Below are 27,628 nucleotides of genomic sequence, written 5' to 3' on the forward strand. Positions count from 1 at the left end.
TTTTTATGTCTATTTAGCTTTAATTTATTTTTATTTCAATTTCAGTACTTCATCATATTTTATTTTAGTTCTGTTTTCATTTGTTTTTATCTTTTATTTTATTTCAGCTTTATTTATTTCAGTTAATGAGAACGAGTTTTAGTTAGCAACACACTGCAGAGAAGAACACATTTGAGGGGTTTTCACTTTTCAAAGTCCTCACCATAGTAATCAAAGGTTTTAATTGTTTTTGCTCTCAGTTGTGTTGTGTAAATGGTAAATGCTATGGGTTATTTGTGGTGTTCAGTGTGTGATGGTATAGGCACCGGCAGTCTTCAAACGGCTCAAACCGTAGATTCCAGCAACATTGAGAAGTTTGTCAATTGCACCAAGATAAACGGCAACCTCATCTTCCTCATCACAGGCATCAAAGGGTAAGTCCAATCTATTTATGGCTTATATAACCTTTAGACTTAAAGGCTTTCTAAAAGTGTAGGCAAAGCTTTGTCACATCAACATGTTTTTCTTGGCAAGGCTTTTCTTTTCTAAACATAAATAATATGTTTTTAAAAAATGCATTTAAAAAAAACCTACAATTTAATATTAAATTAACATTCACATTACACATTCGGATTTTCGCACACACATTCGCACACACTCAGATTTTTTAGCTTCAGACTATGTTTCCATTTAGTAGGAGTATATCAAAACATGTTTGATATTTTGAGCCGATTTTAGAATAAATGTCGTAGTATATGACACATCGCTACTGAAACCGAAGCTGTCCTCTACCAGTGTTGCAATAAAAAACAATTAACAATACAAAAGTAAATTATTCAACAAGAAATTGTCCTCAATATTTGACGACTCCTGACTATCTTAAAATGATCTTAAATTTAAATACTCTCTAATTAACAAAACTATATTTTCTAAATTACATAAATGTAAAAAAAAAAATGCATAAATGTAATTTTTTTACTACATTATGACTATGTTTATAGAAAAATCCTAATAATGTTATGGCATTTTCATGAATCATATTTTTCCCTTACGAAAATTAACTATGGTTTTATTATAGTAAATGTATAGCCTAACAATGTTTTTTTGTTGTTTTTTTTTTGGCGGATGAATTACAATTTGTATAACCATAGTTTTACTACATATGCCATGGTTAAACTATGGTTAGTGTAGCAAGGGTTGTGTTGTCTGCCCTCGCTCCCTCTAAACCTATTTTAAAACCACATGTGAATATCTGTCAGCTAAATTACTACTGTAACTTTACAATAATGATGTCCTTTAGTATACGGTATTTTGAGTGATGATAGTAATGGGGTGCTAGTGCTAACAGTAGCTAGCAGTTTAATGCTTAACTATGAGTAGCGGAGGCCGGCTAGTAAGCTAGTCGCTGTGCCGTGTCCTAACCAGACGCGACGCAGTAAGATTCCAGCGACAAATAATTGTCAGTCCACACCATAGACTGTAAAAAAATATGGACGTAGTGTCCGTGACGTAACCCGTAGGTTTCTGAAGACCGTTTTTGAAGCCTAAAGTGGGCGTGGCCGACCGTAGCCATCTTGGTAGCGCGTCACTCCCGAATTTATTTATTTTTACAGTCAGACAATTAGCTGAGGTAACGTGACGGCTAACAAATAGCAGACAAACGGCTAATGATGACTAATGACCACTGCAGCGGGAATCCACCTGTCACTCAAAAGTGGACACCCTTAATTATGCGGAAATTTAAGGCTTAATATAATTTAAACGGATATGAGTTATCCAGGCTGTAAACATGTTTTTTTCTGCTGTAAAGTTGGGCATTTCAACATGGGGGAGATGCAGATTTGACTCACTTTTGCAGCCAGCCTCAAGCGGCCAGTTGATGAATTGCCGTTTAATTCACTTCCGTGTTGGTTTCAAGAGAGAGACAGGGAGGTTGCCGCTTGGTCCACACACTAGACGCGACGCGACTGCCAGATGCATCAAAATCAATCAAAACCCACAGCCAATCAGAACAGCGTGTGGGCGGAGTCTTGCAACAAGTGCACAGCACTAGAGCGTAATCTTGACGGCACTTGCAAGAAAATGGATAAGTAGGCTGCATAATCAAATTCACAAATATTACACCTTATTAAAGGTCCCATTGCATGAAAATTTCACTTTGAGGTTTTTTAACCTTAATATGAGTTTCCCTTGCCTGCCTATGGTCCCCCAGTGGCTAGAAGTTTTGATGGGTGTAAACCAAGCCCTGGGTATTTTTGAGAAAATGAAAGCTCAGATGGGCGAATCTAGAAATATTCCCTTATGTCGTCATAAGGGGAAAGGTTACCTCCCCTTTCTCTTCTTTGCCCGCAAAAAGAATTTGGCCCACCCATGAGAAAATGAGCTGCGCAGGCGCGATATTGGTTTTTCCTTGAGACATCATAGCTTGCAAACGAGTGAAGCATGGCAGTTGCTCAGTGTTTGGATGCACAAATTAACACAAAAGCATTTTTTTAGTTCCTTCATCCGAGCCTCTGAAGAACCAGTGGGTTATGTGAATTTCTGATGTGTAATTGTTCAAGATCAGACAGATAATCTTTCTCTCAAAGTCGTTTATGCATCAGTAAATCAAATCAGTAAATCAAGCCAGTGAATAAACGATCAACTTCACGCCATTTCTCTTAGTAGGATGAAAATAATGTTACTTAAACTGTGATTAATATATATAGAGAAAGTGATCAAAGAACAATCCCTTTCCAATCACCCAAGCTGTCAATCACACAGCGCGAGTTTATCTGGACACTTGCCAAAACTCGTTATGAAATCACACTCTTAACCCGAATTAGTTGACTTTACTCGCAAATTGCGAGGAAACCCGTTGCCTTATACCACTTTAGTTTTTACACAAGCAGAAACTAAACATGTTGAGTTGTATTAACATGGAACCCTAACCTTTTACACAAGCTGAAACTAAACATGTTGAGTTGTATTAACATATATCCCTAACCTTTTACACAAGCTGAAACTAATCATGTTATGTTGTATTTACATGGTTTAGGATAATAGGTTTACTATTGGGTACCCAGCATGCATTGCAAGTGTCACCATTGTTGAGATTCATATACAATTCCGTTGGATTTTAAGCTGGAAAATAACAGCAAAAGTCAAGTGCTACTGACTTTAGTAATTTATAATCTCTATTGATAACAGCATTAATAGGCAGTTACTATCGATTGATCAGTTTACTGTTGGCTTTTTGCTATAACTATTGTGCCTTTTAAAGTCACAGTTAAAGCAGCCAGAGTCATATAATGTTTAAATGTCAAAGGCAAGAGCCCAACTAAAGCCAACACCTTTCACCATCATGGTGACTACAAATGAAACAATAAATAATCAACATCTAAACCTCTGTTGATTCTCAACAAGATCTTTTGTAGACGTCTGACAGAAATAAAGTCAGTCTGTTTAGTAATAAGTTAAGCTGGTAATGTTCGACTCTTCGGTTCAAAATTTAAATTGCGCACTCTGCGCACTGTCACCTGTTTAAATAGGCCACGCCCCTCCCTTACAAAAGCTTAACATAGCGAGTTATCTTAGCTTAACATGATTAGTGCAATGAATCTTTCAGCTAAATAGTACAAACAACTAATGTTGTTTAGTAATGATAGCAGGTTTTTACTAAACATAAAAGAATAAGTAATGATTACTCGTAAGTTTAATTAGAAACAAAATCTGGGTTTACAGTGCAATGACGCAGTTACGCTGCACAACGAAGCTCTTACTGTACTTACCGTTTGCATTGGTGAAATCATTAGTGAGAGTGCAGAAACTGCGTTGCAATGATAAGATCTTCATTGACGCGATCAACAGACTGTCATCTGCTCAATGCTCATCACTGCATTTATGTGATGGGAATAGATCTAAATACTTAAACTTCTCACGATTCGTTAATCCAGACAGCTGTAATAGTAAAAAAGTATAATAGCTGTAATAGTAAAGGTTTTCGAGAGAGTTCCACATGTAATGCTAAATATTTCATATGCAAGCATGTCAGCCAATCACAGCAGTGGGCGTTTACACTGAAGTCTCACAGTAGACACGCCCCTTCAAACAGAGCGTTCAAATCAGAGGCTAAAATCAGGCTAAGAAATATGCCTTTTATTTCTAAATTATAACAACTTTTGTGATTATTTATGTCAAAAAAACATACTAACATAAGGGCACCCCAGGAAACATTCTAAAATAATAAAATAATCCATGCAATGGGACCTTAAAATATTACACCGTAAAAGGAACACTCCACCCATTTGCATTAAGCTTTGCATTGTTAGAAACCCAGTCATACTATTGAATGGTCGTGCAACACTCTCTCATTTTCACCTGAGACGGGAGAAATCCGTATTTACCTCTTACACTTCCTCCCACAATGACGCAAAATCGTCATTGATTTCACCATTCATTGTTTACATGCACACCTTTTGTTTCAATCTAACTGAATTCAATCCGATTGGTGAATTTGAATGTAGTGTTTACATGAACGCTAAACAAGCGATCGGTTGATGTGCGTTCTACCCTTGCTAAGAAAATACCCGCTCCTCCGTGAGAGATACGAGACCGGTGAGTCTCACAGGTGTCGCTCATCAGTAATCACGCCACCGGCTTTTGCGTTCTACGCAGGACGAGGCTAGGGCCGCGGGAGAACGGCGCGAGGCCGGTGGCGTGATCGGTTAATGTGCGTCTTATCATTGCTAAGAAAATACCCGCTCCTCCGAGAGAGATACAAGACCAGTGCGTCTCACAGGTGTCGGTCATCAGTAATCACGCCACCGGCCTCGCCTCGTTCTCCCGCGGCCCTCAGCCTCGTCCTGTGCGCGACTGTAGAACGCAAAAGCCGAATCCCGGACATTTTGTGCAATCTCAAAAACCCGGGCAGACTCACGGAGACTAATGTTAGTAGCTCAGCTTTGTTGTTTACAACTGCTCTCTAACCGGTAGGCGTGGCTTGGGAGTGGCCTAGTAGAGCAGCGAAGCAAGTGCATTCTGGGAGTTGTTGTCTTTCATCCACATAAGCCAAAAGTAAATTTTCTGGCTTTTCTCAGTCTAGAAGGCTCCAAATTCAAAAATAATTTCACATTTCTACTACATAAATGACCCAATTTAAATCTTTCCAGAGGTGAAGTATCCCTTTAAACATGATTAAAAATACATAGGCTACTGAGTTACTAAAAACAATCTTTGTCAAAGAATACACTTGTTTGTTCACAGTTTGAACGTTCTTGTTTCCATTTGTTTAATTTCATGATCTGTGGTGAATTATTGCTTTCACGGCTACAAAGCTGGGAGCACTAAATGATATTCAAAGTCACATTTCATGTTTTTAACATTAAATAAAGACATAAACAGTACCTGAGATTATCATTGCCACACTTTGTGTTTGTTGTTCCAGCGCGACGTCGCAGAAAAATAAAACCGTTTCTAAAATAGAATCGTGGCGCGTCGCCGTCGCAGCTGGTTAGGACAAAAACTCTGAAAAATACCTTTTATCGCGCGTCGCGGCGCGTGTAGTTAGGACTCGGTGTTTAGCTCACTCCTCTGACCTCAATAGGCTGCAGTCTCTTGTTAGAGCGCCGGAGATCCGGGTTCGAGGCCCGCACAGAGCGGGGCGAGTAGGACCTGGGTGAGAGGGTTAAACAAAGACAAAATTATAATAGCCTATTTACAGATGAAACTAACCTGCACTTGAAGTCCTGAACAAATCAGAATTGTTGCTGCTCCACCTGGGTGCTTCAACTCCATTGAGTCTCTCGCATTGATTACACTGATCGAAAGAAACCTTTTTGCAGAGGCGCGGGTTGCGCGAGAGCCGAATCGCGTTTGCCAGTCAAGACTAACCCGATTCATGATTTAATAGAGATGCATGCCATGCCACCAAATACAGATTAAAACGAAAGTAGAAAGTAGAGAGGTAGAAAGTACAGATATTTGTGTAAAAATGTAATAAGTGAAAGAAGCCTACTTCAATATGTATTTTTCTGACAAAATTTTAAAGTACCTATACAAAAATCTACTTAAGTAGGCTACAGTAACTTATTTGTAGGCCTACTTCGTTACTTCCCATCTCTGCATCTGCCATGCATTTCCTAGCAAACACGTTTCTGTGCGAGTTTGTGTTCAGAACGATTTCAAAGTCTGGTAGTGTATGATCCCAAGTTGCTTAGTTTATGATGCCTATTTTTCTCTGTAAACATTTACAAAGTCGGTAAATGTGTGATGATGCCTAGTGTTTTTTTTTTTATCTGATCAGATTTTAAGTCATGTAGTGCATTCCAGCCTTTAGGCCTCAGATGCACGTGTGTACACATACATATAACCCCTTTTCTGGCTTGTTTTGTGTATTATTTTTAATAGGGACATGTTTCATGGTATCCGAGCTCTGGACCCTGATCGGTTAAATGTATTCCGCACCGTCAGAGAGATCACAGGTGAGCGACAGTCACCATCCATCACATCACAACCCATTAAACCTGTGTAGCCTTGCGGAAAACCATTAACTTTCTTTATTTCTTCATACATTAACTTTTTATCCTTTGTGTTAGGGAATATTCTTTGTCACAAATCCTTACGTGGTGTGCAATATTTATTTGTTTATAAAGCCTCAAAGGAATGAACTATGACTCTTGTCACTTTCAACTTGTTCGTATGATTGTGCCAAATAGCTAATGGAGTGAAGCAGTAAAGCAACGTTTTCCAAATGAAACTCGTGCACAAAGAAACTGCTCTCTTGTGCGCCAACGGTGTACCTCAGTTTAGACACATTTTGCCCAATACGACAACAAAATTATAATTTAAACAATGTGCGTCTGAAGAAATGATGCTCAGTGGTAATGGAACCGTTCTTTTAATTAGCGCAATCATTTCCCTTAATATACTTTCATTTCAAAATAATGGGGTAATTTTACTGTCAGACAGACAATAATAATATTGTACTCACTGGACCTGTGGCAATATCCTAAGCCGATGTCTACTGTCATAGTAACAAACTTGTTTATCTGTTTCATACTCAGGGTATTTAAAAGCAAAATTTGAACGAGCAAAAGCTGAATATTTTTCTTTTGTTCTCTGTTTTCGTAGGTTCGTTAAACATCCAGTCCTGGCCAGAAAACATGACAGATCTTGGCGTTTTCTCGAACCTTGCCACCATCGGAGGGCGATCTCTTTATAGGTAAAAGTTAAAGCTCATCATCATCACTTGATTCACAACAGTTGTGAACATATGTGTGTTTTTTCTTAGCTTTTTGTTATAATGATGATAAATAAAGGGAGTTAGAAATGTATGTCACTTTATTTCGATGGTCCACTTCAGACATTCTACTAAGTATAAGTAACTTTGCAACTTCATGTCAACTACCTCTCATTAGAGTATGCGTAGACTGTTAGGTTAGGGCAGGGGGAGCCAAGTTTGGTCCCGAGTCCATATATTTCATATATTTTTTAAAGGTTTTAACATGGGGTTACTTCAAGTACATAAAGTCCTGTGCCTAGAATCCCTGTGCTAAATAAATAAAAGGACTGCTTTGTGTCACAGTTATGTGGCTTATGGGTGGATTGATGCTGCCCATGGGTAAAGCCTTTTTTCTTCACCCAACTCTCAAAACCATGTCCAGAATTCACTCCTGGACTAGTTTAGTTGAAATCTATTAGGCCTTTGTAGTTTCAGTGGGTTGGCAAATACTGTACGTGTCGCCGTCCCAAGTGTACTTTCCCTGTTCATGTTTGGGCTGAATCTTTTTCACAGATTTGCTCATTCTCTAAATGATTTAAATCGTCTTTTAGTAATATATTCAGAAGTGTCCTCGTTAACTACTTCTAAGAATTCCCTTGTTTCACATTAAATCCAAGTGAAAAATGTTCACTCCTTCTGGATGTTGCACTTAAAATAGTTCTTGTAGCATTGTTGTCATTTATCAGAGACATCTTCTATTATATCCTGCATTAATGTGAAGAAGAGTGAAGCAGTCTGTGTCTTCTTCTCAGTGGTATTTCTCTGCTGATCCTGAAGCAGCGCTGGATCTCTTCACTGCAGTTCCAGTCTTTGACAGAGATCAGCGCCGGTAACGTCTACATGACCAACAACAGCCAGCTCTGCTTCTACAATACAGTGAACTGGACCGGTCTGTTCCGCACCAGCACCCAGAGAGCTCTGATCAAGAACAACAGGGACACCAGAGAGTGTAGTGAGTGTCGTTCAATCGCAGCTCTCATCTACACCTCCATCTGTTCAGTAACTGTGATTTAAATAAGATGTTTGAAGCAGGAATAACAATCTTGGCATGCAATAGCGATGCATTTTGTTTGAAATGCTTCCATATCCAGCGAAGACCAGCAAATCTCAAAAACAGACTTTAATTTGACTGAAAATTGAGGATCAGATTCTGTAATTTAGTTGCTAAAATACAACCAATTTAATTGCATCTTATGATGTCTTATTGAATTCTGTAATTGATATAAAGTAAAAAGAGAATCATACACTTGCAGTTCGGCTCAAGCCTTGAGGAAACAGTATATTATATTGTTATTCGTTTATAGTGTTAACATTTTCTTTCCCTGTCCGCTTGTAATTTTAGCCAAATGTTTTTGCTCCAAAAAGATGCAATTCTGATACATGACTATTAAGAGAAAAACTTATTTTATACACGCACAACAGCATTTATCACACATTCATTCTTCAAGGCAGGCCAAGCTGCTGGATATTGAGTATAACATAAATATGTTATGTGAGTGAAAATTCTTTAGATATGAGACTCCTGTGTACCCAATACATCATAGTTAATATAATTCATATACACTACTCTTCAAAAGTTTGGAGTCAGAAAGATTTTATTCAGCAAAGATGATGCATTATACAGTATTGATCAAAAATGACAGTAAAGATCTTTATAAAGTTCCAAAAAGATATAGCTTTTTATATTCATCAAAGATTGTATCAAATATATCATGGTTTCGCAAAAATATTTAGCAGTGCAACTGTTTTCAACTGTTTTTAAAAAATATATTCAAGTAAAAACATTTAGTTTAGTGTCCAATTCTTGCTGTTAACTAACTATAAACTATTACTTTTGCCTCAATAAACTCCTAATTATTGCTTATTAATAATTAGTAACGCAGTTGTTAAGTTTAGGTATTGGGTAGATTAAGGGATGTAGAATATGGTCATGCACAATTAGGCATTAATATGTTTTTTTTTTAAGTACTAATAAACAGCAAATATTCTAGTAATATGCATGCTATAAGCAATTAGTTAATAGTAAGAATTGGACCCTAAACTAAAGTGTTACCAAACATTTGTTTTAAATTGTAATAATATTTCAGAATATTGCTGTTTTTATTGTATTTTTGATCAAATAAATGCAGTCTTGGAAGGGACTTGTCAAAACTGTTCATCTCACTATTGTAGCCCCAAAAATTGCTTTTTTTTTAATCTTGCAAACCCCATAGATGTTAAATAAATGACAACTATCTTCTATCATTGAAGATAGCCTAAAACTGGAAATAGGCCATTGAAGTAAGATGTTACTTGTGAAAGTTAAACTTGTGGGGCTAATGAAGATGTTAACAGACGGAGAGCCATTTCCAGCACACACCGCCAAGCTGGATATAATTAGTGTGATAATAAGTCTGTAGCGTGAGGGATCAATGGCTCTGTTAGTCGGCTCATTCATTAGCCTCTTTTCCACACCATCTATCAAACTGACCAACAGCTCAGACCCATACACACACACATACAGACACAATGTGTTTATCCATGAAGGACAAAGTTTTTTCAAACCCAATTGTGGAGCAAGGATAAAAGTCTTATGTGGTTGGTGAATTTGAAATATATTTAACCACTTAAAGATCATCAACATTGCTTGGAACTTTACAAAATCCCCAGGTACCACTCTAATTTACAGTGTTTGTTGCATGTACTAACTGCATAAACTTTTTAATGTAGACTACATGCAACTAACCCTAACCAAACACTACTCCTAACCCTAACCAAACACTACTCCTAACCCTAAGTACATGTAGTTAATTAATATTACTAAGTACTTAATTGTATCATTACAATGTAACACGGTGTTGCAGTAGAGCACATTTATTTATTTGTTTATGCACAAATTAAAACATCTTTGTGCATTTTGAATACGTATTGTATAGAAAATGCACCATTTCATTTGAGTTATTCTGTGGACATTGCTAAAACTGGGAAACATTTAGACATTGTTGAAATTGAGAAAAACTTAAATGGTCTGTTTCAGGACCTTCAATTTAGTTTTAATTTCATTTAAGATTATTGTACATTTTATTATATATATTTTATTATATATTATAGACATATTTATTTAAGTATATATATGTCTTATATATGCCCTCAGAATAAGAAGTTTTTTACAACTTCCCAAACATTACCTGCCAAGCGTTTTATAAGTAACTGCTACTATAACTAATAGCTAAATAATTCCCCTTTTAGCTGTTGTAAAATAAATTGGCATGCTTTCTGAAGTATGGATAATAAATGTTCTACAAAAGTACTCATGCAACCATGAATTTACTACCACACTTGCAGGATGGAAATATCCAAGTTCCAAATGAATTCCGTAGTTGCAGTGTTTTGTTTCTTAATGTTTGTGTGTGTTTGTGTGTTTTTTCAGCTAAAGAGCAGATGGTTTGTGATCCGTTGTGTTCGGAGGCAGGGTGCTGGGGTCCTGGCCCAGAACAGTGTCTCTCATGCAAATACTTCAGCCGAGGAAGGACATGTGTCAAATCCTGTAACTTATATTATGGGTGAGTATGTGTGCAAACAAATAATTAGTGGTGTCACTTTGCTTATGTACACAGCTTTTCAAGTTTCAATGTCTTCTTGCTCATCTATTTCTTAAACCACTTTAGATTGCAGTTTCCTTAGCAGATTTTTTTCAGATAGGCTGCTGACTCCAAAGATATATCTCCAGTATGACTATCATGATCAGACTATCAAGATCAAGGGATCAAAATGCTTTTAATGCTATTTATAAATCAAAGGAATGGGCAGACTCTCATGCTTTTCTGGCAGGCTGGAAAAAATACATGGAGACATGGAAACAGGCTTTGAAAAGAACAGGCAAAATGTCCAATGCTAAGATTTTGTTTGCAAATGCATGCGTTTCTTTCATTTTTTTTTTTTTTTTTTTTTTTTTTTCTTTCCTAGAGCTATTCTTGAATTCTCAAGAGACCACTGCAAAAGTAGAAAATATGGTTTATATTTTATATGAATTTGTTTGATTAGCATGAACATTTTTGTTTTATTCTATGAACTACTGACAAAATTTCTTCCAAAGTTCAAATAAAAATATTGTCATTTGAGCATGTATTTGCATAAAATGACTACTGGTCAAAATAATAATAATAATAAAATTAAAAAAGCCGTGTTTTGAGACCTCGAGTAATGCAAAGAAAACATTTTATTTATTTATTGCCCCAAGCCATGTACAAGGCTATCCTGGAAGAAAACTTGCTTCTTTCGGCTCTGACAGTGTTCCCCAACTGGAAGGATTGGTTTTTCCTGCAGGATGGAAGACCACCAGATCAAGACCCTGTCATGGCCAGCCCAAACTCCAGACCTGTCACCCGAACCCCATTGAAAACCTCTGGAATGATCAAGAGGAAGGACACAAGGTCACAAGCTGTCAAACGAAGCCGAGCTGCTTGATTTATTTATTTTTTGTTTCCCAACAGCAATATAACTCATCTGAAGTTAAAACATTAGCATCATGTTGTTAAAAAATTAATACAAACTTGTTTTCTTTGCATCAAGGTCTGAAAACACGCATTGTTTTTGTTATTTTGACCAACTGTCATTTTCTGTTTTATTTTTTAATTTCAGAACAAATAAATGTTCTAAATGTCAATGTTTTTACTTGGAATTTGGAATAAATGTTGTTGGTACTTTATAGAATAAAACTAAATATTAATTATACTCAAACACAAATGTAAAGTAAATCCAGAGAATTTAGCGTACAGTCAGATCAGTAATATTGTTGAATATTAACATGCCCCTATTATGGTGCACTGCAATAAATTTGAAATATAATGTTACACATCTGTTTGTTGATGGACAAACACTTGTTAATGCTGATGATGTGGAATGACAGCTGCAACATCTCATAATGTACCTCAAGCTGAGTAGCATGTCACTAAGAAACGTCCTGCTCAAGTCATCCTTGCGATGGATGTTCGGGTTGAATAACTAGTTCTTCCAGTGTTTCATCATCGGACTCGCACTCTGATTGATAAGGTAAAATCGACGTCATCGTTACTGTATTTACAGTTCAATCACTACGCTTTAGGTAGCCTCTGGACAGGGCTGACGTTCAGTTATGGTAATGAGCGTGTTACGAGGTAGTACAAGGTAGACCAATCACAACAGACTGGGCCGTCTGGCCAATCAGAGCAGAGCAGGCTCTTGGAAAGAAAGGATTTAGAGAGGATTAAGAATCATTGAAAAATGTATTGATGTGCAATGTATATTATAAGGAAATGAAACGTTTTTTTTTTTTTTTTTTTACTTTTGATGCATGTAAACCTGTTGTAGGAGATGTCCAAAATTAGGAGCCTTTAAAATAGCAAAATAGGGGCACTTTAAGTTTTATTTCAGGATATCAAAGATTGAGGGTAAAATTAAGCTAACCCTACAAGTATACCTTAGAGCAACAACATTGTGTGTGTGTGTGTGTGTGTGTGTGTGTGTGTGTGTGTGTGTGTGTGTGTGTGTGTGTGTGTGTGTGTGTGCGCGCGCGCTTATATTTTTCACATTTTTAGACATATACTTTTATTTTGAAGAGAAATCAATACAAATCACAGCTATAGACATGCATTGGCTGGGTGATTTCTAGTGTGGGAAGAAAACTTGCAGTTTTAGACTTTGAGTTGGCACTAATGCACTGGAGGTTTGATTTGTTCACATCTTAGATGCTTCTTTAAGGTCTTAATCGACAAGCTTTCTTCCTTTGCTCTTTTCTAACAGTCTCAATGAAACTATCAACAGCAGAAACAGATGAAAGTAGCATTGACAGATCCTTAAGCTGTTTCCACTTTCATTGATTTCTATGGCTTTTCTTGTATGTCTGTTTAGTTAATTGACCTAGATTTGGACTTAATCACACTAGCCCCTGGTCGCTATGTAAAAAGTACACTACATGTTGTAAACAAATTCTGTATCCATCCAATACATATCTTATCACACATTATTCTTTGTCTGTTCAAGGGATGTTCGAGAGTATGCCAATGGCTCAGTTTGTGTTGAGTGTGACAGCCAGTGTGAAAAAGCCGGAGAGAGAAGTTTGAGCTGCCATGGCCCGGTAAGAGTCATGTGAGAACATTTCGTTGCTGGATTTTGTTTTGCTTCAAATAAAACTTGATAACCTTGTCATCGAACAACAGAAAAGCCTAGATTTCTGGCAGAGTCGAATGCGTCCTATTCTCATATGCAGCTTCAGACTGCATATAAAAAGATACATAAGTTGTATTTAGGGACCAGAAAGTCCTGTAGAGGCCAATTCACAATATACCTACAGATGCCGAACAACACCGAAAATCACCAGCTTACAGCACATCACTTCTTTAGACATTTTAATTCCAATTCAGCAAGTTCAATCGGTGAAAACAAGCTCCAACAGACGCCAACACACTGATCCGACGAAGTGTCTGTCGTCGTCGGTCTGCACCGGTGTCAATTGCCCTTGGAACTTCATAAGATGTGGTTGAATGTGTTAGAATTAGTATGAAGATACAAAATAATGATGCATCCTTGAACTTATATTACACGTCTGTGCTTGTTTGATTAAATTACATTTCCTTTCCATCTTTTAAACAGTGCTTCAGTCTCTTGAGACACATTTCCTAATCTTCTATCATTCTCTTTTCTCCCATTACAGGGTCCAGATCACTGCGTGAAATGCTTGCATCTGAAAGATGGGCCTAACTGTGTGGAGAAATGCCCTGATGGTCTGCAGGGAGCAAACAGCTTTATCTTCAAATATGCTGAGACCAACAACGAGTGCCATCCCTGCCACCCCAACTGCACCCAGGGGTAAGGCTGTTTGCTTGTGTTTGCACTTGAATCTATTTGTAAGCTACTTTCCTCCTTTAACTGCATCAAACACAATATGCCCAGAGCACGGACCTAATTGCCCATGTGGGTAAAGCTGTCGTGCTTACCGCATTCAGTCTTAGACACATGGGCCTGGGGGATTTGAGAGCAGAGAGAACAGGTTCCTGACTCCACAGATCAGTGGTCCGCAACTGGTTTTGCTGCAGGACCCAGATTGTATATTGGACATCAAGTGTCCACCTAACACTGTGCCAACATTTTTCATTGGACAAAAAAGTCTTTGACATTAAACATTAAAAAAATGATTAACATGTAGCTTGAGTGTTTAGTTTGTAATAGTCTTCGGTGAATCTCACGAAAACATGTCCCGGTCACATTTCAAATCAAAAGAAAATGGAAAGAAATGGTATTTTGCATGAAGAAAATAAAGGGTATTTTCTTTTCACATTGTGACATTTATTTAAACATGTAAGCACAATTTTCGGTAGCACTTTATTTCAATAGTCCTCTTTATACATTCTACTAACTCTAAGTAGCTTTGCAACTACATGTCAACTAACTGTCATTAGAGTATTAGTAGACTGTCTGCTTAATATCTGTTAAAGGGATAGTTCACTTTGAAATTAAATTTTGGTATGTTTTAGCTTACCTCAAGGGCATCCAAGATGTAGGTGTCTTTTTTTCCGCAGTAGTTTCAATTTTGATATTTTTAGGTCAAACCATTCTTGTCTGTCAGTCATATAATGCAGGTTTATGGTCACTGTCTCAAAGAGCATGCACAGAGTCCAAATTAAAACAATTCCCCATCATCCAAATTAAACAATTCCCCATCGTAAGGACACATTGATGGCCTAAGACACGAAACGAGCGGTTTGTGTGAGAAAACAAACAGTATTTATATCGTTTTTACCTCTTGTACACAACCACATCCAAGTGATCTGAGTTCGCGTGCGCACCTGGTGTGTGACGTGTACGCAGACTGGTGCATAGATATATACACTACGCCAGTTCATTGGAACGAATGTCTTTAAGGTGACATCTAGAGTATATATCTATGCACCAGTCTGCGTACACGTCACACACCAGGATGCGCGCGCGCCCTCAGATCACTTGGACGTGGCTGTGTTCAAGAGGTAAAAACAATATAAATACTGTTCGTTTTCTCACACAAACCGCTCGTTTCGTGTCTTAGGCCATCGATGTGTCCTTACGATGGGGAATTGTTTAATTTGGATGATGGGAAATTGTTTTAATTTGGACTCTGTGCATGCTCTTTGAGACAGTGACCATAGACCTGCATTATATGACTGACAGACAAGAATGGTTTGACCTAAAAATATCAAAATTGAAACTACTGTGGAAAAAAAGACACCTACATCTTGGATGCCCTTGAGGTAAGCTAAAACATACCAAAATTTTATTTCAAAGTGAACTATCCCTTTAACACTTTATATTCATGGTCCCCCAATAGATCTTCTACTGATTATGAGTAACTTGGCAACTACGAGTCAACTTATTCTACTTACCCGAACCCTAACACCTAACCATAACCTAACAGTCAACTGACAATCTACTACAGTCTACTAATACTATAATGAGAGTTAGTTGGCATGTAGTTGCATAGTTAGTAGAATGTCTAAAGTGGACTATCGAAATAAAGTGGAACCCAATTTTCCTATTAGCATAACTGTAATGTATCTGGTCTTTGTGAGTTTATCAGATTATCATTGCTCTAATACAGTAATTAAAAGAAAAGGATAATAATTTTGTTCTTTTTTATTTATCTGAATAAATTGAATGCAGTTTAAGAAATACTACCATCAATAATTTAATCTAGTCTGTAGCAATATAACTCAAATATTTTGATTATAACTCAATATGAATGTCTGTGTTGCAGTTGTACTGGACCACGAGTGCAAGATTGTGTTGGCATGTTGGACAGGTAAGGGCTTTCACAAATGCAACTTTGGTCAAGGACAATTTGCAATAAAAAAAAAAAAAAAAAAAAAAACAGCAAATAAAAGCAAATATTAATATTTGATCACATAAATAGATATTTATAAAAAAAATAATAATAATGAACTAGTAGAATAAAATACAAATATTTTTCTATAGCATTAGTGCTATGCAGGGTGGGGTTTTTGCTCAACTGGTTTGAAAACAAAAAAACAAACAAAAAAACACTCATAGCATTACAACTTATTTTCTTTTGATGTTCCAGGACTCCTCTGATTGCGGCTGGGTTTATTGGGGCTCTCTTTGTAATGGTCATCATAGCTCTTGGTGTGGCCGTTTACATCCGCAGAAAGAGCATTAAGAAAAAGAGAGCTTTACGTCGTTTCCTTGAGACTGAGGTGAGAGAGTCCTGTTCTCATATGTGTAGTAAATGAGTAAGCACTGACTAAAACAGGAACATTCCATACATTATGCATCATATCTTGTGTCTCTTCTGTCTGTCACCTTGCATCAATTTCCTCCCCTGTCCACATGGTTTTTCATTTCTTTTTCGTTTTGTTTCTTGGTAAGGTGCATGCTTAAAAATTCCCCAGTATACAGCACATAAAGTATTCAGCGGAGGGCCTTCCTTAAATGTGTGGCAGGTTTGTTGGGTTAATGCATAGCCCTGTTGCCCTGAATGACTGTGCAGCCTATTAAAAAACATGGCCTGTCTATGCTGGTTTGGATAATTTGCAGGTGGAGCAACAGTGTTATAGACAGCTGTCAGCTTGAGAAGATACCCTGTATCCAAAAGCTGACAGAGACACTCACGCACTAGAATCCTGAAATCCGTTTTAGCAAACCTGAGACCTCTGTTCAAGTAGAAAGTGATGCGTTTCTGCCAAGAATAAGAAAAGGAGAGGTCTAGACCACCCAAATGTTTGCCGATTACCTCAGATGTTCTGAAAGTGTAGCTTACTTTACAGATCAATTTCACACTAAAGAATTAACAAAAGTGGCCTAAAAAATACAAGCTGCCCATTTCTGCTTTAAAGCATTTTGAATGCCTCTCCCCATATACTTCCATTGTATGTGCTTTTTTAACGCTTTTTTTGCTTAAACTGAGATAATTTGAAATTCTGTTGATAGTTATATTGATCCTGAAACACTCATTTACTTAAGCAGAAAGGAAAGCTCTATATTATTATTCTACCCATACACTGTCCTTTAACAGTGAATGTTAGACAAATGCTTTTTCAGAACATACATGTATCTGGACAGCTCCCTCAAATACTCAGTATATATGCTGTATTTCAGCACCACGTATATGGACAGCTCCACATTGTGTGTGTTCAGTCGACACATCCATAAAACCAAGTGATAGCCTTCTGTTTTGTGCTGTGATTGGTCACTTAAATTAACTGTTAGTCCTGAATAATGGATAACCAAATTTACATGTTTATAGATTGTTAAAATGTCACTATAAAAATGCCTTTTTCATAAGGTAAGATTGAAAGTGGGCTGTTTGTATAGGGTGCGATGAGAGATACATTCTTTCTTCTCATAAACAAGAACATAAATAAGCCCCCGGTTTCAAGTTTTAAGCCTAGTCCCAGACTAAAATGCATGTTTGAGCATGTTTGAACTGTTAGCAACTTGCACTGACATATCTTAAAATATGTCAGTGCCATTGTTTTGTCTCAAGATGCACACCAGTAATGTTTTTTTCTTTTTTTTCTAATGAATGTTTATAAAAGCTTAAATGTTCTAAGTGATGAACTAAGGTCTAATCCTGGCTTAATGTCTGTCTGTGAAACTGTTATCAAGGTTTAATTCCTTAATTCAGGAAAACAACTTGTCATTTAGCAAATACTTTTTCAATTGATTTTGATGCACTTCTTACAGAGACAATTCCCCTGTAGAAACCTGAAATGAATAGTTCATCCCAAATAATTTATTCAATTTATGTCATTCTAAATCCATAAATCTTTCTTTATTCTGTGTTGTTTAGCAGATGTTTAGCAGAATGTTCACACTACACTTCTGCATAACTTGCATGTATTTATATTATATTATATTATATTATATTATATTATATTATATTATATTATATTATATTATATTATATTATATTATATTATATTATATTATATTATTTTATTTTATTTTATTTTATTTATTTTAAATCATGTTTGGTGCTCGGTAGCAAGTTATATCAGTCGGAAAAGAGCACTTTAGACATTTTGCTAAAGTTCTTCATTTGGGATCCACAAAAGAAATAAAATCGTGGAGATTAAAGATCAACCAAAAAATTCTAATTTGCCAGTTTACTGGAGACACAATGATGGCACCTCATGGATCAACCTCAAACTGGGGTTTGAACCTTCAATCTTTTGGTTGTCAGTTAAATCTAACACCTCTCATCACATCTTAAAAATGTACATTTTAATTTCCTAACAGTCAAATTATCTGAAGAACACTGGGTCTTTTTTCCCTACAGGTCTGCAATCTGTTTATTGAGCATAAACAAACGAGTCCAAGACTCACACACACACACACACACACACACACACACACACACACACACACACACACACACACACACACACACACACACACACACACACTTTTTTCCCTTGCGCTAATGAAACTACAAATGCTACTTTGTATTTTGCAATTATGTCTCTATTCATCTTTCTCAACCTTTCCTTCTTCCCTACCCCTCTCATCTTCACAAGCTTGGTTCTCTTCACAACTGTTTACTCTACAAATATCCAGTAACATCTTTTATTTCCCTCTTGAGGCCCAATAACTACTGCATAAACAAATTTAATCCTAAAAATATGGTTAAATGTAACTTCTAAGAGCTTGTTTTGGAGCTCTGTGTATTTGTGCATTCAAACGTTGTGACTGATCTAAGACTTGGTTGTTGAAGCAGTTGGTGGAGCCATTGACGCCCAGTGGTACAGCACCAAACCAGGCTCAGCTGCGGATACTGAAGGAAACTGAGCTCAAGAGGGTCAAGATTCTGGGAGCTGGAGCCTTTGGAATGGTCTATAAGGTAGCACCTCTAAGTTTTGTGTGCATAGGGGTGTCTACCTATCAGCATTTGTGATTTTATATGATTTAAGGTGTTATTGACGATCCTGATGTCTTCTTTAAAAGGGAATCTGGGTTCCAGAAGGGGAAACAGTGAAGATTCCAGTGGCTATAAAGATACTCAATGAAAGTACAGGACCTAAAGCCAATGTGGAGTTTATGGATGTGAGTTAACTACCTTGATCTTAATAATACCACTATAATTGCATTTTCAATCAATTTAGCTATAATGTTGTGACAAAATAAAATTAGTTTTCTTAATACACATTCCTGGTCTTAATTTTTGCATAATTTGTTATTCCAAAAAAGAAAAAAAAGTTTACCCTTTTTAAATTTGATCAAAATATGATATATCTTCCTTCACCTCTGAAACAGGTCTTTGGCTGACTATTGAATTATGTTAACAAGTTATCATGTAAAAGTTTAGGATCAGTAAGATTTTTTTAAATACTTTTTTTCACCATACATTAAATAAAAACTGACAGTAAAGATATTTTTAATGTCTCTAAAGAAATAAATGCTGTTCTAATAATTACAGAAGTAATTAAAGTGTCAGTTTGAATAATAAATGTTATGGCAATAATAATATATACCTTATTATTTTTTAATAACCATACTTTCCATTGAGCTGGCTCACATTCGGGTCTTTTTAAATATTTAGTTTTAATATACTTAAATGCATCATATTACAGACATAACATGAGTTGTAAGTGTAATTTATCTCGACTTTAAATATAGTAAAGTAGTATTGAAAATAGGAAGGGATGATCTGCAGAGAGAATGGTTCAATAACAGTGATCTGTCATATATCAGTTCTCCTTTTTTGTCCTTGTTGTCTCTATTTCGTTCTATCTTGCTCTCCCAAAATTCAGAGAGAGGTCAAGTTCCTTTAAAAAGCCATCAAAACGTGTCCTCACGTGCTGCGGCTGACTGTGATTGCCTGGGAATCCCTTTGTGCATGTCTGTGTGTTCTGTTATCCGTGCAAATACATATAAGCAGGCAAGCTGATGCAGCGCTACTCATCCCTCTTTCCGCTGTAACACATAAAACTGTATATACTTTTGAAACGTATGGCTAATTGAGTAAGACAGGCCAGCCGTCACTAATGGAGGTCATTGTTGCTGTAGGAGGCAAGAGTAGAATGGCATTTGCAGAGAGACCTGATATGCTTTATATGCACCTTTTTCCTTCACCCCATGATGCTTTATGCACATTATGGGAGTAAATTCCATTAAACTGTAAACAGTCAGTGAAGGGTTCGCTTTATGAACGCAATAATAAGCAATGCACAATGAAGTGACATTATTCTACTCACCCTTCAACCATCAAACATTAAAAGGACATTTAAAAGTGTAAAAGCATAAACAAATTACTAGAACAGACCACGAATAACCCCAAAAGCTTGATTATTTCCGCAGCAATATTACAGACGTGTTAAAAATCATTGTAGTAATATATGTCTGTATGATGTAAAATATGTTGCCTTAATCAAAAAATGCTCATTAACTTAAGCATTGAGTGATAATATCTCAAAGTGCTTTCCGTCATTTTGACAGATAACAAATACTGCTTTTCCCTGCTTTAGAAACGTTCCAGTAAACACTGCTAATAGGGATAAGGAGCGAAAAGGGGAGACAATTACATTTTAAAGCATCCGTGTGAAAACACCTGGAAAGAGATGTGAGGATTCTGGGAGAAAAATGAGAGAATCATAAATTAAATCGGGAGAGCAGGCCAAAAATGAGCTGTACTGTATATGTTGTCTCTTTTCATGATGTTGCAACGGAAAAGAATGCAGTGAATGATACCATAGATTTTCTTGTGATACCATATCACATTAAAATACCATTATGTTATTCTTCTGACGTCTGAAAATTAAATATGAAGGGAAATTGACAGTCAAACTGGCTGATAAGGATTATTTGTATCGCAAGATTTGTTTCAGTCTTTTTGAGTGGAAGTTCCCCAAAGCAGAAGTGCAACCCATAATTGAAAATTCAGCAGTGACCTGATCTTTTCTTTCTCTGGCTTCCAGGAGGCGCTGATCATGGCCAGCATGGAGCATCCTCATTTAGTGCGTCTGTTGGGGGTCTGCTTGAGTCCCACTATTCAGCTGGTGACTCAGCTCATGCCCCACGGCTGCCTGCTGGACTACGTACATGAGCACCAGGAGAACATCGGCTCCCAGCTGCTGCTCAACTGGTGCGTGCAGATCGCAAAGGTAAGACTGATTTCACGTGTTGGTGTTATCAGTGAGACATCATCCCTGTGAATACTGCAGGAAGTCGTGTGTTTTTGTATACAGCCTTGGCTTTTGACTTCAGAAGATGTTTATTTTAGTATGTACGTGTATTAGTATGTAAGGGAATAGTTTATGCAGAAATTAAGATTCTTTCACCATCTACTCTGCTGTTGCTCAAAATTTTTTATTCAGCAGAATATTCAGGCTGCTCATTCCCAGATCATGACTTTATAGAGTGCAATAGTCGGGTTCCGGTTATCCATAGGGAAATAGATTTTTAACGATAACTTATAAACCTTTAAAGACAGCCTTAGTGTGAGCTATGAGGTTGTAAATCATTATTTCAACTTAGTCTAAAAATTATCTTGTTGAACAGCAGAATTTGTGAAAAACTACATCACCCATGATGCTGTACAGAAAATTCAACTAATCTAGGAGTCATGGGCGTCAGTTTGGTTTTAAAATGTGCTGGGGACAGAGACGCATTCGGAAGTGCATTTTCAGAAGTGCTGGGTACAATGACGCATTCATTTTTTTTCTCTCTTTCGCGCAGGTTATGTTTTGAAAGACGATGTCCTGTAGCTCAGGCACGGCCCCACTTTTCAGCAGGCCCAACCAAAACTTAAAAAAAAAAAAAAAAACTTTTACTATATTCTAATTTTGTCAATAATTATAAAAAAATCGCCAATAAGCCCATAATTTGTGCTAAAATAGTGTTTAGTTCTAAAAACCATTTTAAAAAGCTGGTTATATTTTGATGTTTCTGCGCAAGTTCAGCAGACAGTGAGGTTCGGGTTTGTTCCGATCAGAGCTTGTGAGTGGAGAGCGCATTTCTGAATATTCCGCTCCGCTCGTTCATTCCGCTGGGTCGCTCGCTCAACACATGTCCTGTTGCCTGGTTCGAAAATATGTGAAATAAGGGCTGCTTCCGACTAAAAGTTTTTTTCCTAGTCGACTAGTAGTTGTTCATTTAAGTAATTCGTGGACAAATCGCCCCTTTATATTAATTTAATTACTTATATAGCCTACAGGATAATGAGCTTACGTAATATAGCCGCACTCAAGTGCACGACCGCACGCATAAAGCTTGCCACAAAGAACCGGTAAAAGTAATGATTATTAATGCGTCTAAATGTGTCTAAATACGCTGTGAATGTGAATGTGCATTATACGCTAAGTTTCGGTTCATTTATGAGACGAACTCCAGTTCACTCGCCGGCGCCTCCATGTCATGATTCTGCTATATTTACTTCTTATTTATTAAATCCAGGCAATTGGTTCATGAAACATTGATTAAAATTAAGATGTAATTAATACAAAATGAAATTCACTTTAAAGAAAGGCAGCTGTTCTATTTGAGGTCTCTGTGAAAGTTTTAAAGCAGTCTTTTAGTGCCGCTTTCAGAGCGCTCACGTCCGTAACCGAGAACTGACACGTTGTTTTTTCCCTCATAAATGCGAACACGGAAAATAAAATAAAATGAATATTATAATGTTTTTTTGTTGGGTCAGACGATTACCAAATTTCTCTCTCATATTGCTCCTCACAACCACTGAAAACGATTAAAAAAAATCGAACCAAAAGTCAAATTAATATGGACGGAAGTTAAAAGTGGTGGGTACAAAATGACTCATGACGAAATCTAGTGGGTACGTGTCCCTGCCGTCCCCCCTGAAATCGACGCCTTTGATAGGAGTCGAAACAAGCAAAACATGCCAAAAGATCTTGTAAGCTCCTCCCACTCCCATGAAGCACTGTGAATTACATGATTGAGTCGGCCTCCCTACACTCTTAAAATTCTCCAATATTTAAATAAATGCATATTTTGCGATAAGCTTCAAATATTGTTTATTAAATTGATTATGCTGTTTGCAAAGCTTAATGGGACTGTAGTTCTTTCTATCTCTAAGGCCGTTAAGTTCACAGTCTTTTACCTTCTATTTTTGTCCAATTTTCAAATCAAAGTTTTTAAAGTTATGATTCGCCTCGTAGCTTAATGGCTTGGTTCATGGCGTATGATGCTTTAACAAAGACTTTTTTGAAATCACAATGGATGAAATAAATGGAAAAAATGTATAGTGACCAATGGCTGTAAAGCAAAAAAAAAAAAAAAGTCCATCAAAAATGCAGTATATTCAGTCTTCTGAAGTCATACAATATAGTTCTCAAAAAGAATACTCAAAAATCGTATTAAATGAGATTTGAATACGATGCATGGCATCACTCCGCCCATTTTCTAGTAACTGGACGAACAGATAGTCCTGCCCGAGACTCATGCCATTGTTTAACTGATGCTGCTATTACGGTTCGATCAAACAAACCGAGCAATGTTTTGGTAGTGCCACTGTGTTTTCTAGGGAATATCAACCTGCACATTATGCAGTATTTTAATATACACACAGTTCTACTTGCATTTTCCTTCATTCACTAAGAATGTGTTTATAAATTAAAAAATAACAGTATACAAATTATTTTGTTGGTCTACTGCTTAATCTTATATAAAAGGGCATGCTGGGTAAGTGAAGAAAGCATGTGTTTAAGCCTTGTCATCATTCTTTATTTCATCTTGGAGCTAAAAATACTGTGACTTTTAACTGAGCTTTTAAATACATTATAGCTGTATTCATTATGTTTTTTGTTTTTTTTTTACATACTGAAGCAAAATTGCGTTAAAAATTTGATTTGATTTTTATATGATGGCAATATGTTGCCTTACAGGTACGGTTCTCGAACTAAAGAATAAAACTGGTTTTCTACCACATCAGTCTTGTTAATTTTTTATTTATTTTTTATTATCAATTCATTTTTTAATGATTTCCCTGGTCAAAATGCCTGAGAACTCTGCGTTCTATTTCACAGCATTCCCATTTTAGTCCCCTCTGTTCCACCGCCTTAAAAACATTAAATCTGTCTGCTGTAAATGGATTGGCTGAGTTCAAGAGATGGGTGCTGGTTTGTTGTAACTCACAGCTTTGGGCTTTGGCTTAATGGCACCTATTAATCAGGTTGTAGGTTGAGCAAACCGCTCGACAACCTTGCCTATTCCTGCCCCGGAATTCTGCTGTGACACACACCCGCTGCTAGAGGTTTTCCCGGTCACGCTGTGAAAATGTTAAAATGCTGTTACCGGCCAAATTCTCATTTAGCTGCCAGACTGTTCCTGCACACAGTGAAATAATAACCTCGGCATGAGGATGAGATTGCACTCATTATTGGATGATGTATTTAAAGCAGATTACGTGCCTCAGTTCTCAATTGAATAATAGCTCAAATTCAAATTGAATCTCAATAGCTACTGTTACGATGCCCATGAGATATTGGGCAATCAGAACTGATGTTAACCCCCTTTGCACGAATGACATTGCATGTATGACGGTGGGCAGACCCCCAACACACAAGCATCTTTCCCAGCATGCTTTGATCACTATCGGCAGCTCTGTGTGCCTACAGTTCAGTTGTTCTTTTATTGTGCAAGAGGGAGTTGCAACAAAGAAGGAAATGTTATAATTGATCATTTCCATCCACAGTATTACAGAGCTATTCATAATTGTCCAAAACATCATTTTCTTATGCACAACAAGGCATCTTGTGTAATTTATTTTTGTCTGGCAATGTCTTTGTGGACCTGCCACTGTGAAATAGGTTTCACTAGTTAGGAACCCCTCATCAGAAATTTCCCTTTGTGCCGAAGGGATCTTCTTCCAAGATTCCCTCTTTTGCATACTGTGTGTGTTCTCCTGAGATGCAGACTTGGAAACGCAGTGTACTCTGTGAGTACCTCCGTGTCTCTTCCCCGCACAAACGGCTTTGGTTTGCTGCAGACTCATCTCCTTTGGCCTCATTAACGGAGCTCCAGGTCACACACAAATCTCTTATCCATTCCATTTTTCATTCATCTACTATTTTTATGTGGAGTATCCAATGAGAAACCTAAATTTGTTTCTATAGGATGTATTTGCATGCAACTAAACCTTGTGCAGAGCAGTAATGACTGGCTTTCGAGATTGATTTCCATACATGAATGCTCTAATAGCTGTGCTATCGACATACTTTCCATATTTAATCACGAAAGGGACTTTTCTGGATCTTTTCACCTAATGACACAACAAAATGAATTATGTTCCACTATACTCACTGGCCACTTTATTAGAGACAACTTACTAGTACTGTGTTGGACCCTTTTGACCTCAGAACTGCCTTAATTCTTTATGGCGTAGATTCAACAAGGTGCTGGAAACATTCCTCAGAGATTTTGGTCCATATTGTCATGATAGCATCACACAGTTGCTGCAGATTTTTGGTATGTACATCCATGATGCAAATTTCCCATTCCACCACATCCCAAAGGTCTGGTGACTGTGGAGGCCATTTGAGTATTGTGAACTCATTGTCATGTTCAAGAAACCAGTTTGTACGGTGGTCCAGTAGTGCACAACACAACGAAATGTAAAAAGCAAACATAAGTTCAAACAAACAATACAAAAATTACACCTACACTTATGAATACTAGTGACATCAGGTTGTTTAGAGGGTCACATATAGATGGATTCTACTCATTTCAAGGATCATAAAGGTAATGAGGTTTCTTACAGATTAGGAAAACTGCTATACGAGATTCTTCTTGTGAGCTGGTTAGAAACACTCTCCACCTACATTAATGTGTGTGTAAATGTGTGTTTGTCTATTAAACTGTAGGATTTCATGTGTAGGGTTTGGGGTTGTAAGCTGTTGACACCACTAGTGACACTAGGCGTAATTTGTAGATAATTGCAGTTTGTAATGGGAACGAAGAGCTAAGGCCATGTCATCTGAAGTGTCATTGAAATTGTAGCCATTACCAGAAATGGAACATGGAAATTAATGGCATTCTGGTTTAATTTGCACCTTCATCTTTTCATGGCATTCAATCTTAGCCTCTCCTTCGCTTGGGACTCGAGAAACGTGAAAGAGGTTCTCGAACCTTTCATTACAGCCCACAATTACTCTAACATTTCTCAAAATCAAATGGAAATAATTTCTCCTTTTGTATGGTTAATGAACTCGGAGATCACAACTATATAAATCAATTTAAACCAATAAATAGTAGATAGAAATATAATGACTTATCAGTGAATACCCTAATTTATGTTCTCTTTGCATTGCACAGTTAAATCGTTTTGCATAATGACAGCAAAACTGCATATTTCACAGAATGACCATGACAAAATACATATTTATTTATACTGTTATATTTCTTTATAATTAATTAATAACTATTTATTATAGTGGCAGTGAGCTCACCATGAAACTGATGATTACTTGTTGCTTTACACATTATTTCTTGAATTTACACTTGATATTGAGTTTTGGCATTGCATTATTAATAGCAACCTCTTTCCTGCTTCTTTCTTTCTTACTTTTCAAAAAAACAGGGTTACTTTGTGATATTTACTCTCCTAAATATCAAAAAGATTTATTGGTTTATTACCTGAGTGGTGACATTTCAGCAGATGCCATGTGAGGGGGCAGTGGGACACTCTGGGAATAGAGAAGCTCACCTTTGCTCTTCAGATCCTGGAAATCTTCACTATTGGGTGAGAATCTGGCCAGCTGAAATCCTGAAAACCTTGTGTAAATGGATGCTGACTTAAATGAGATGCTCTTTCTATGCTTTGATACATTTCTTCTCCCTCATTCAGTTTTGTGACATTGTGTTGTGGATGGCAGTGTAGAACTACAGTAAGGCCATTTGTTCGCCAAAGTGTTTTTAGCCTGCTGAAAATGGCAGGTATTCTTCTGAAAACTTCTAGCTTGAGAGTGCTTCAGCGATGCAGCTTTTCAGTTGAGACGCTTCGGTTGCTGTGATGCGAGCCTTAGTTGCAGTTTGGGGGTAGTTCAGATAACTCTAGCCCATGGTTTGCTCATTATTATGGATTGTTAAACATAACAAATAATTGTGTGTCTGAGCTGTCTCAGTTGCTACACCTTTGTCATTGTATAAATCAGGATGTAACGGTCGGTTGTTGTGGCATTTGTCCCGCTCCTCCTCTACTGTGATTGGACGACTAGGTAGGAAGTGACATTGATGAGCGCTGCGTTTTACGCAGAGTTGAACATTTTTTGAGTCTCGGCAATCAGAGCAAAAAAGACAATCGTGCAGCACTCAGTGTGAATTAGAATTTTTTTTAGATGGAAATTGTCCATCTAACACTTTTTTTGGTTTTATCACGCTCAGATCATGTGAAATACACCTGTATCAGGGCCAGTGAATCTATTTATCTCA

General features: G+C 37.0%; 1 protein-coding gene across 1 annotated transcript in view; it reads left to right on the forward strand.

Moving 5' to 3' along the window:
• Window positions 1-27,628, forward strand: part of erbb4a (erb-b2 receptor tyrosine kinase 4a) — a 214,634-nt gene that overhangs the window by 159,330 nt on the left and 27,676 nt on the right. Inside the window, exons 9-20 of the mRNA XM_081362522.1 lie at window positions 287-413; window positions 6,367-6,440; window positions 7,090-7,180; window positions 7,993-8,192; window positions 10,650-10,782; window positions 13,241-13,334; window positions 13,911-14,065; window positions 15,984-16,028; window positions 16,308-16,440; window positions 18,963-19,085; window positions 19,190-19,288; window positions 21,160-21,345. Of these exons, the coding sequence (XP_081218648.1) occupies window positions 287-413; window positions 6,367-6,440; window positions 7,090-7,180; window positions 7,993-8,192; window positions 10,650-10,782; window positions 13,241-13,334; window positions 13,911-14,065; window positions 15,984-16,028; window positions 16,308-16,440; window positions 18,963-19,085; window positions 19,190-19,288; window positions 21,160-21,345 (1,460 nt within the window). The remainder of the gene's footprint in view (window positions 1-286; window positions 414-6,366; window positions 6,441-7,089; window positions 7,181-7,992; window positions 8,193-10,649; window positions 10,783-13,240; window positions 13,335-13,910; window positions 14,066-15,983; window positions 16,029-16,307; window positions 16,441-18,962; window positions 19,086-19,189; window positions 19,289-21,159; window positions 21,346-27,628) is intronic.

Source organism: Scardinius erythrophthalmus (assembly GCF_964197995.2).
Source record: "Scardinius erythrophthalmus genome assembly, chromosome: 3".
Classification (NCBI taxonomy): domain Eukaryota; kingdom Metazoa; phylum Chordata; class Actinopteri; order Cypriniformes; family Leuciscidae; genus Scardinius; species Scardinius erythrophthalmus.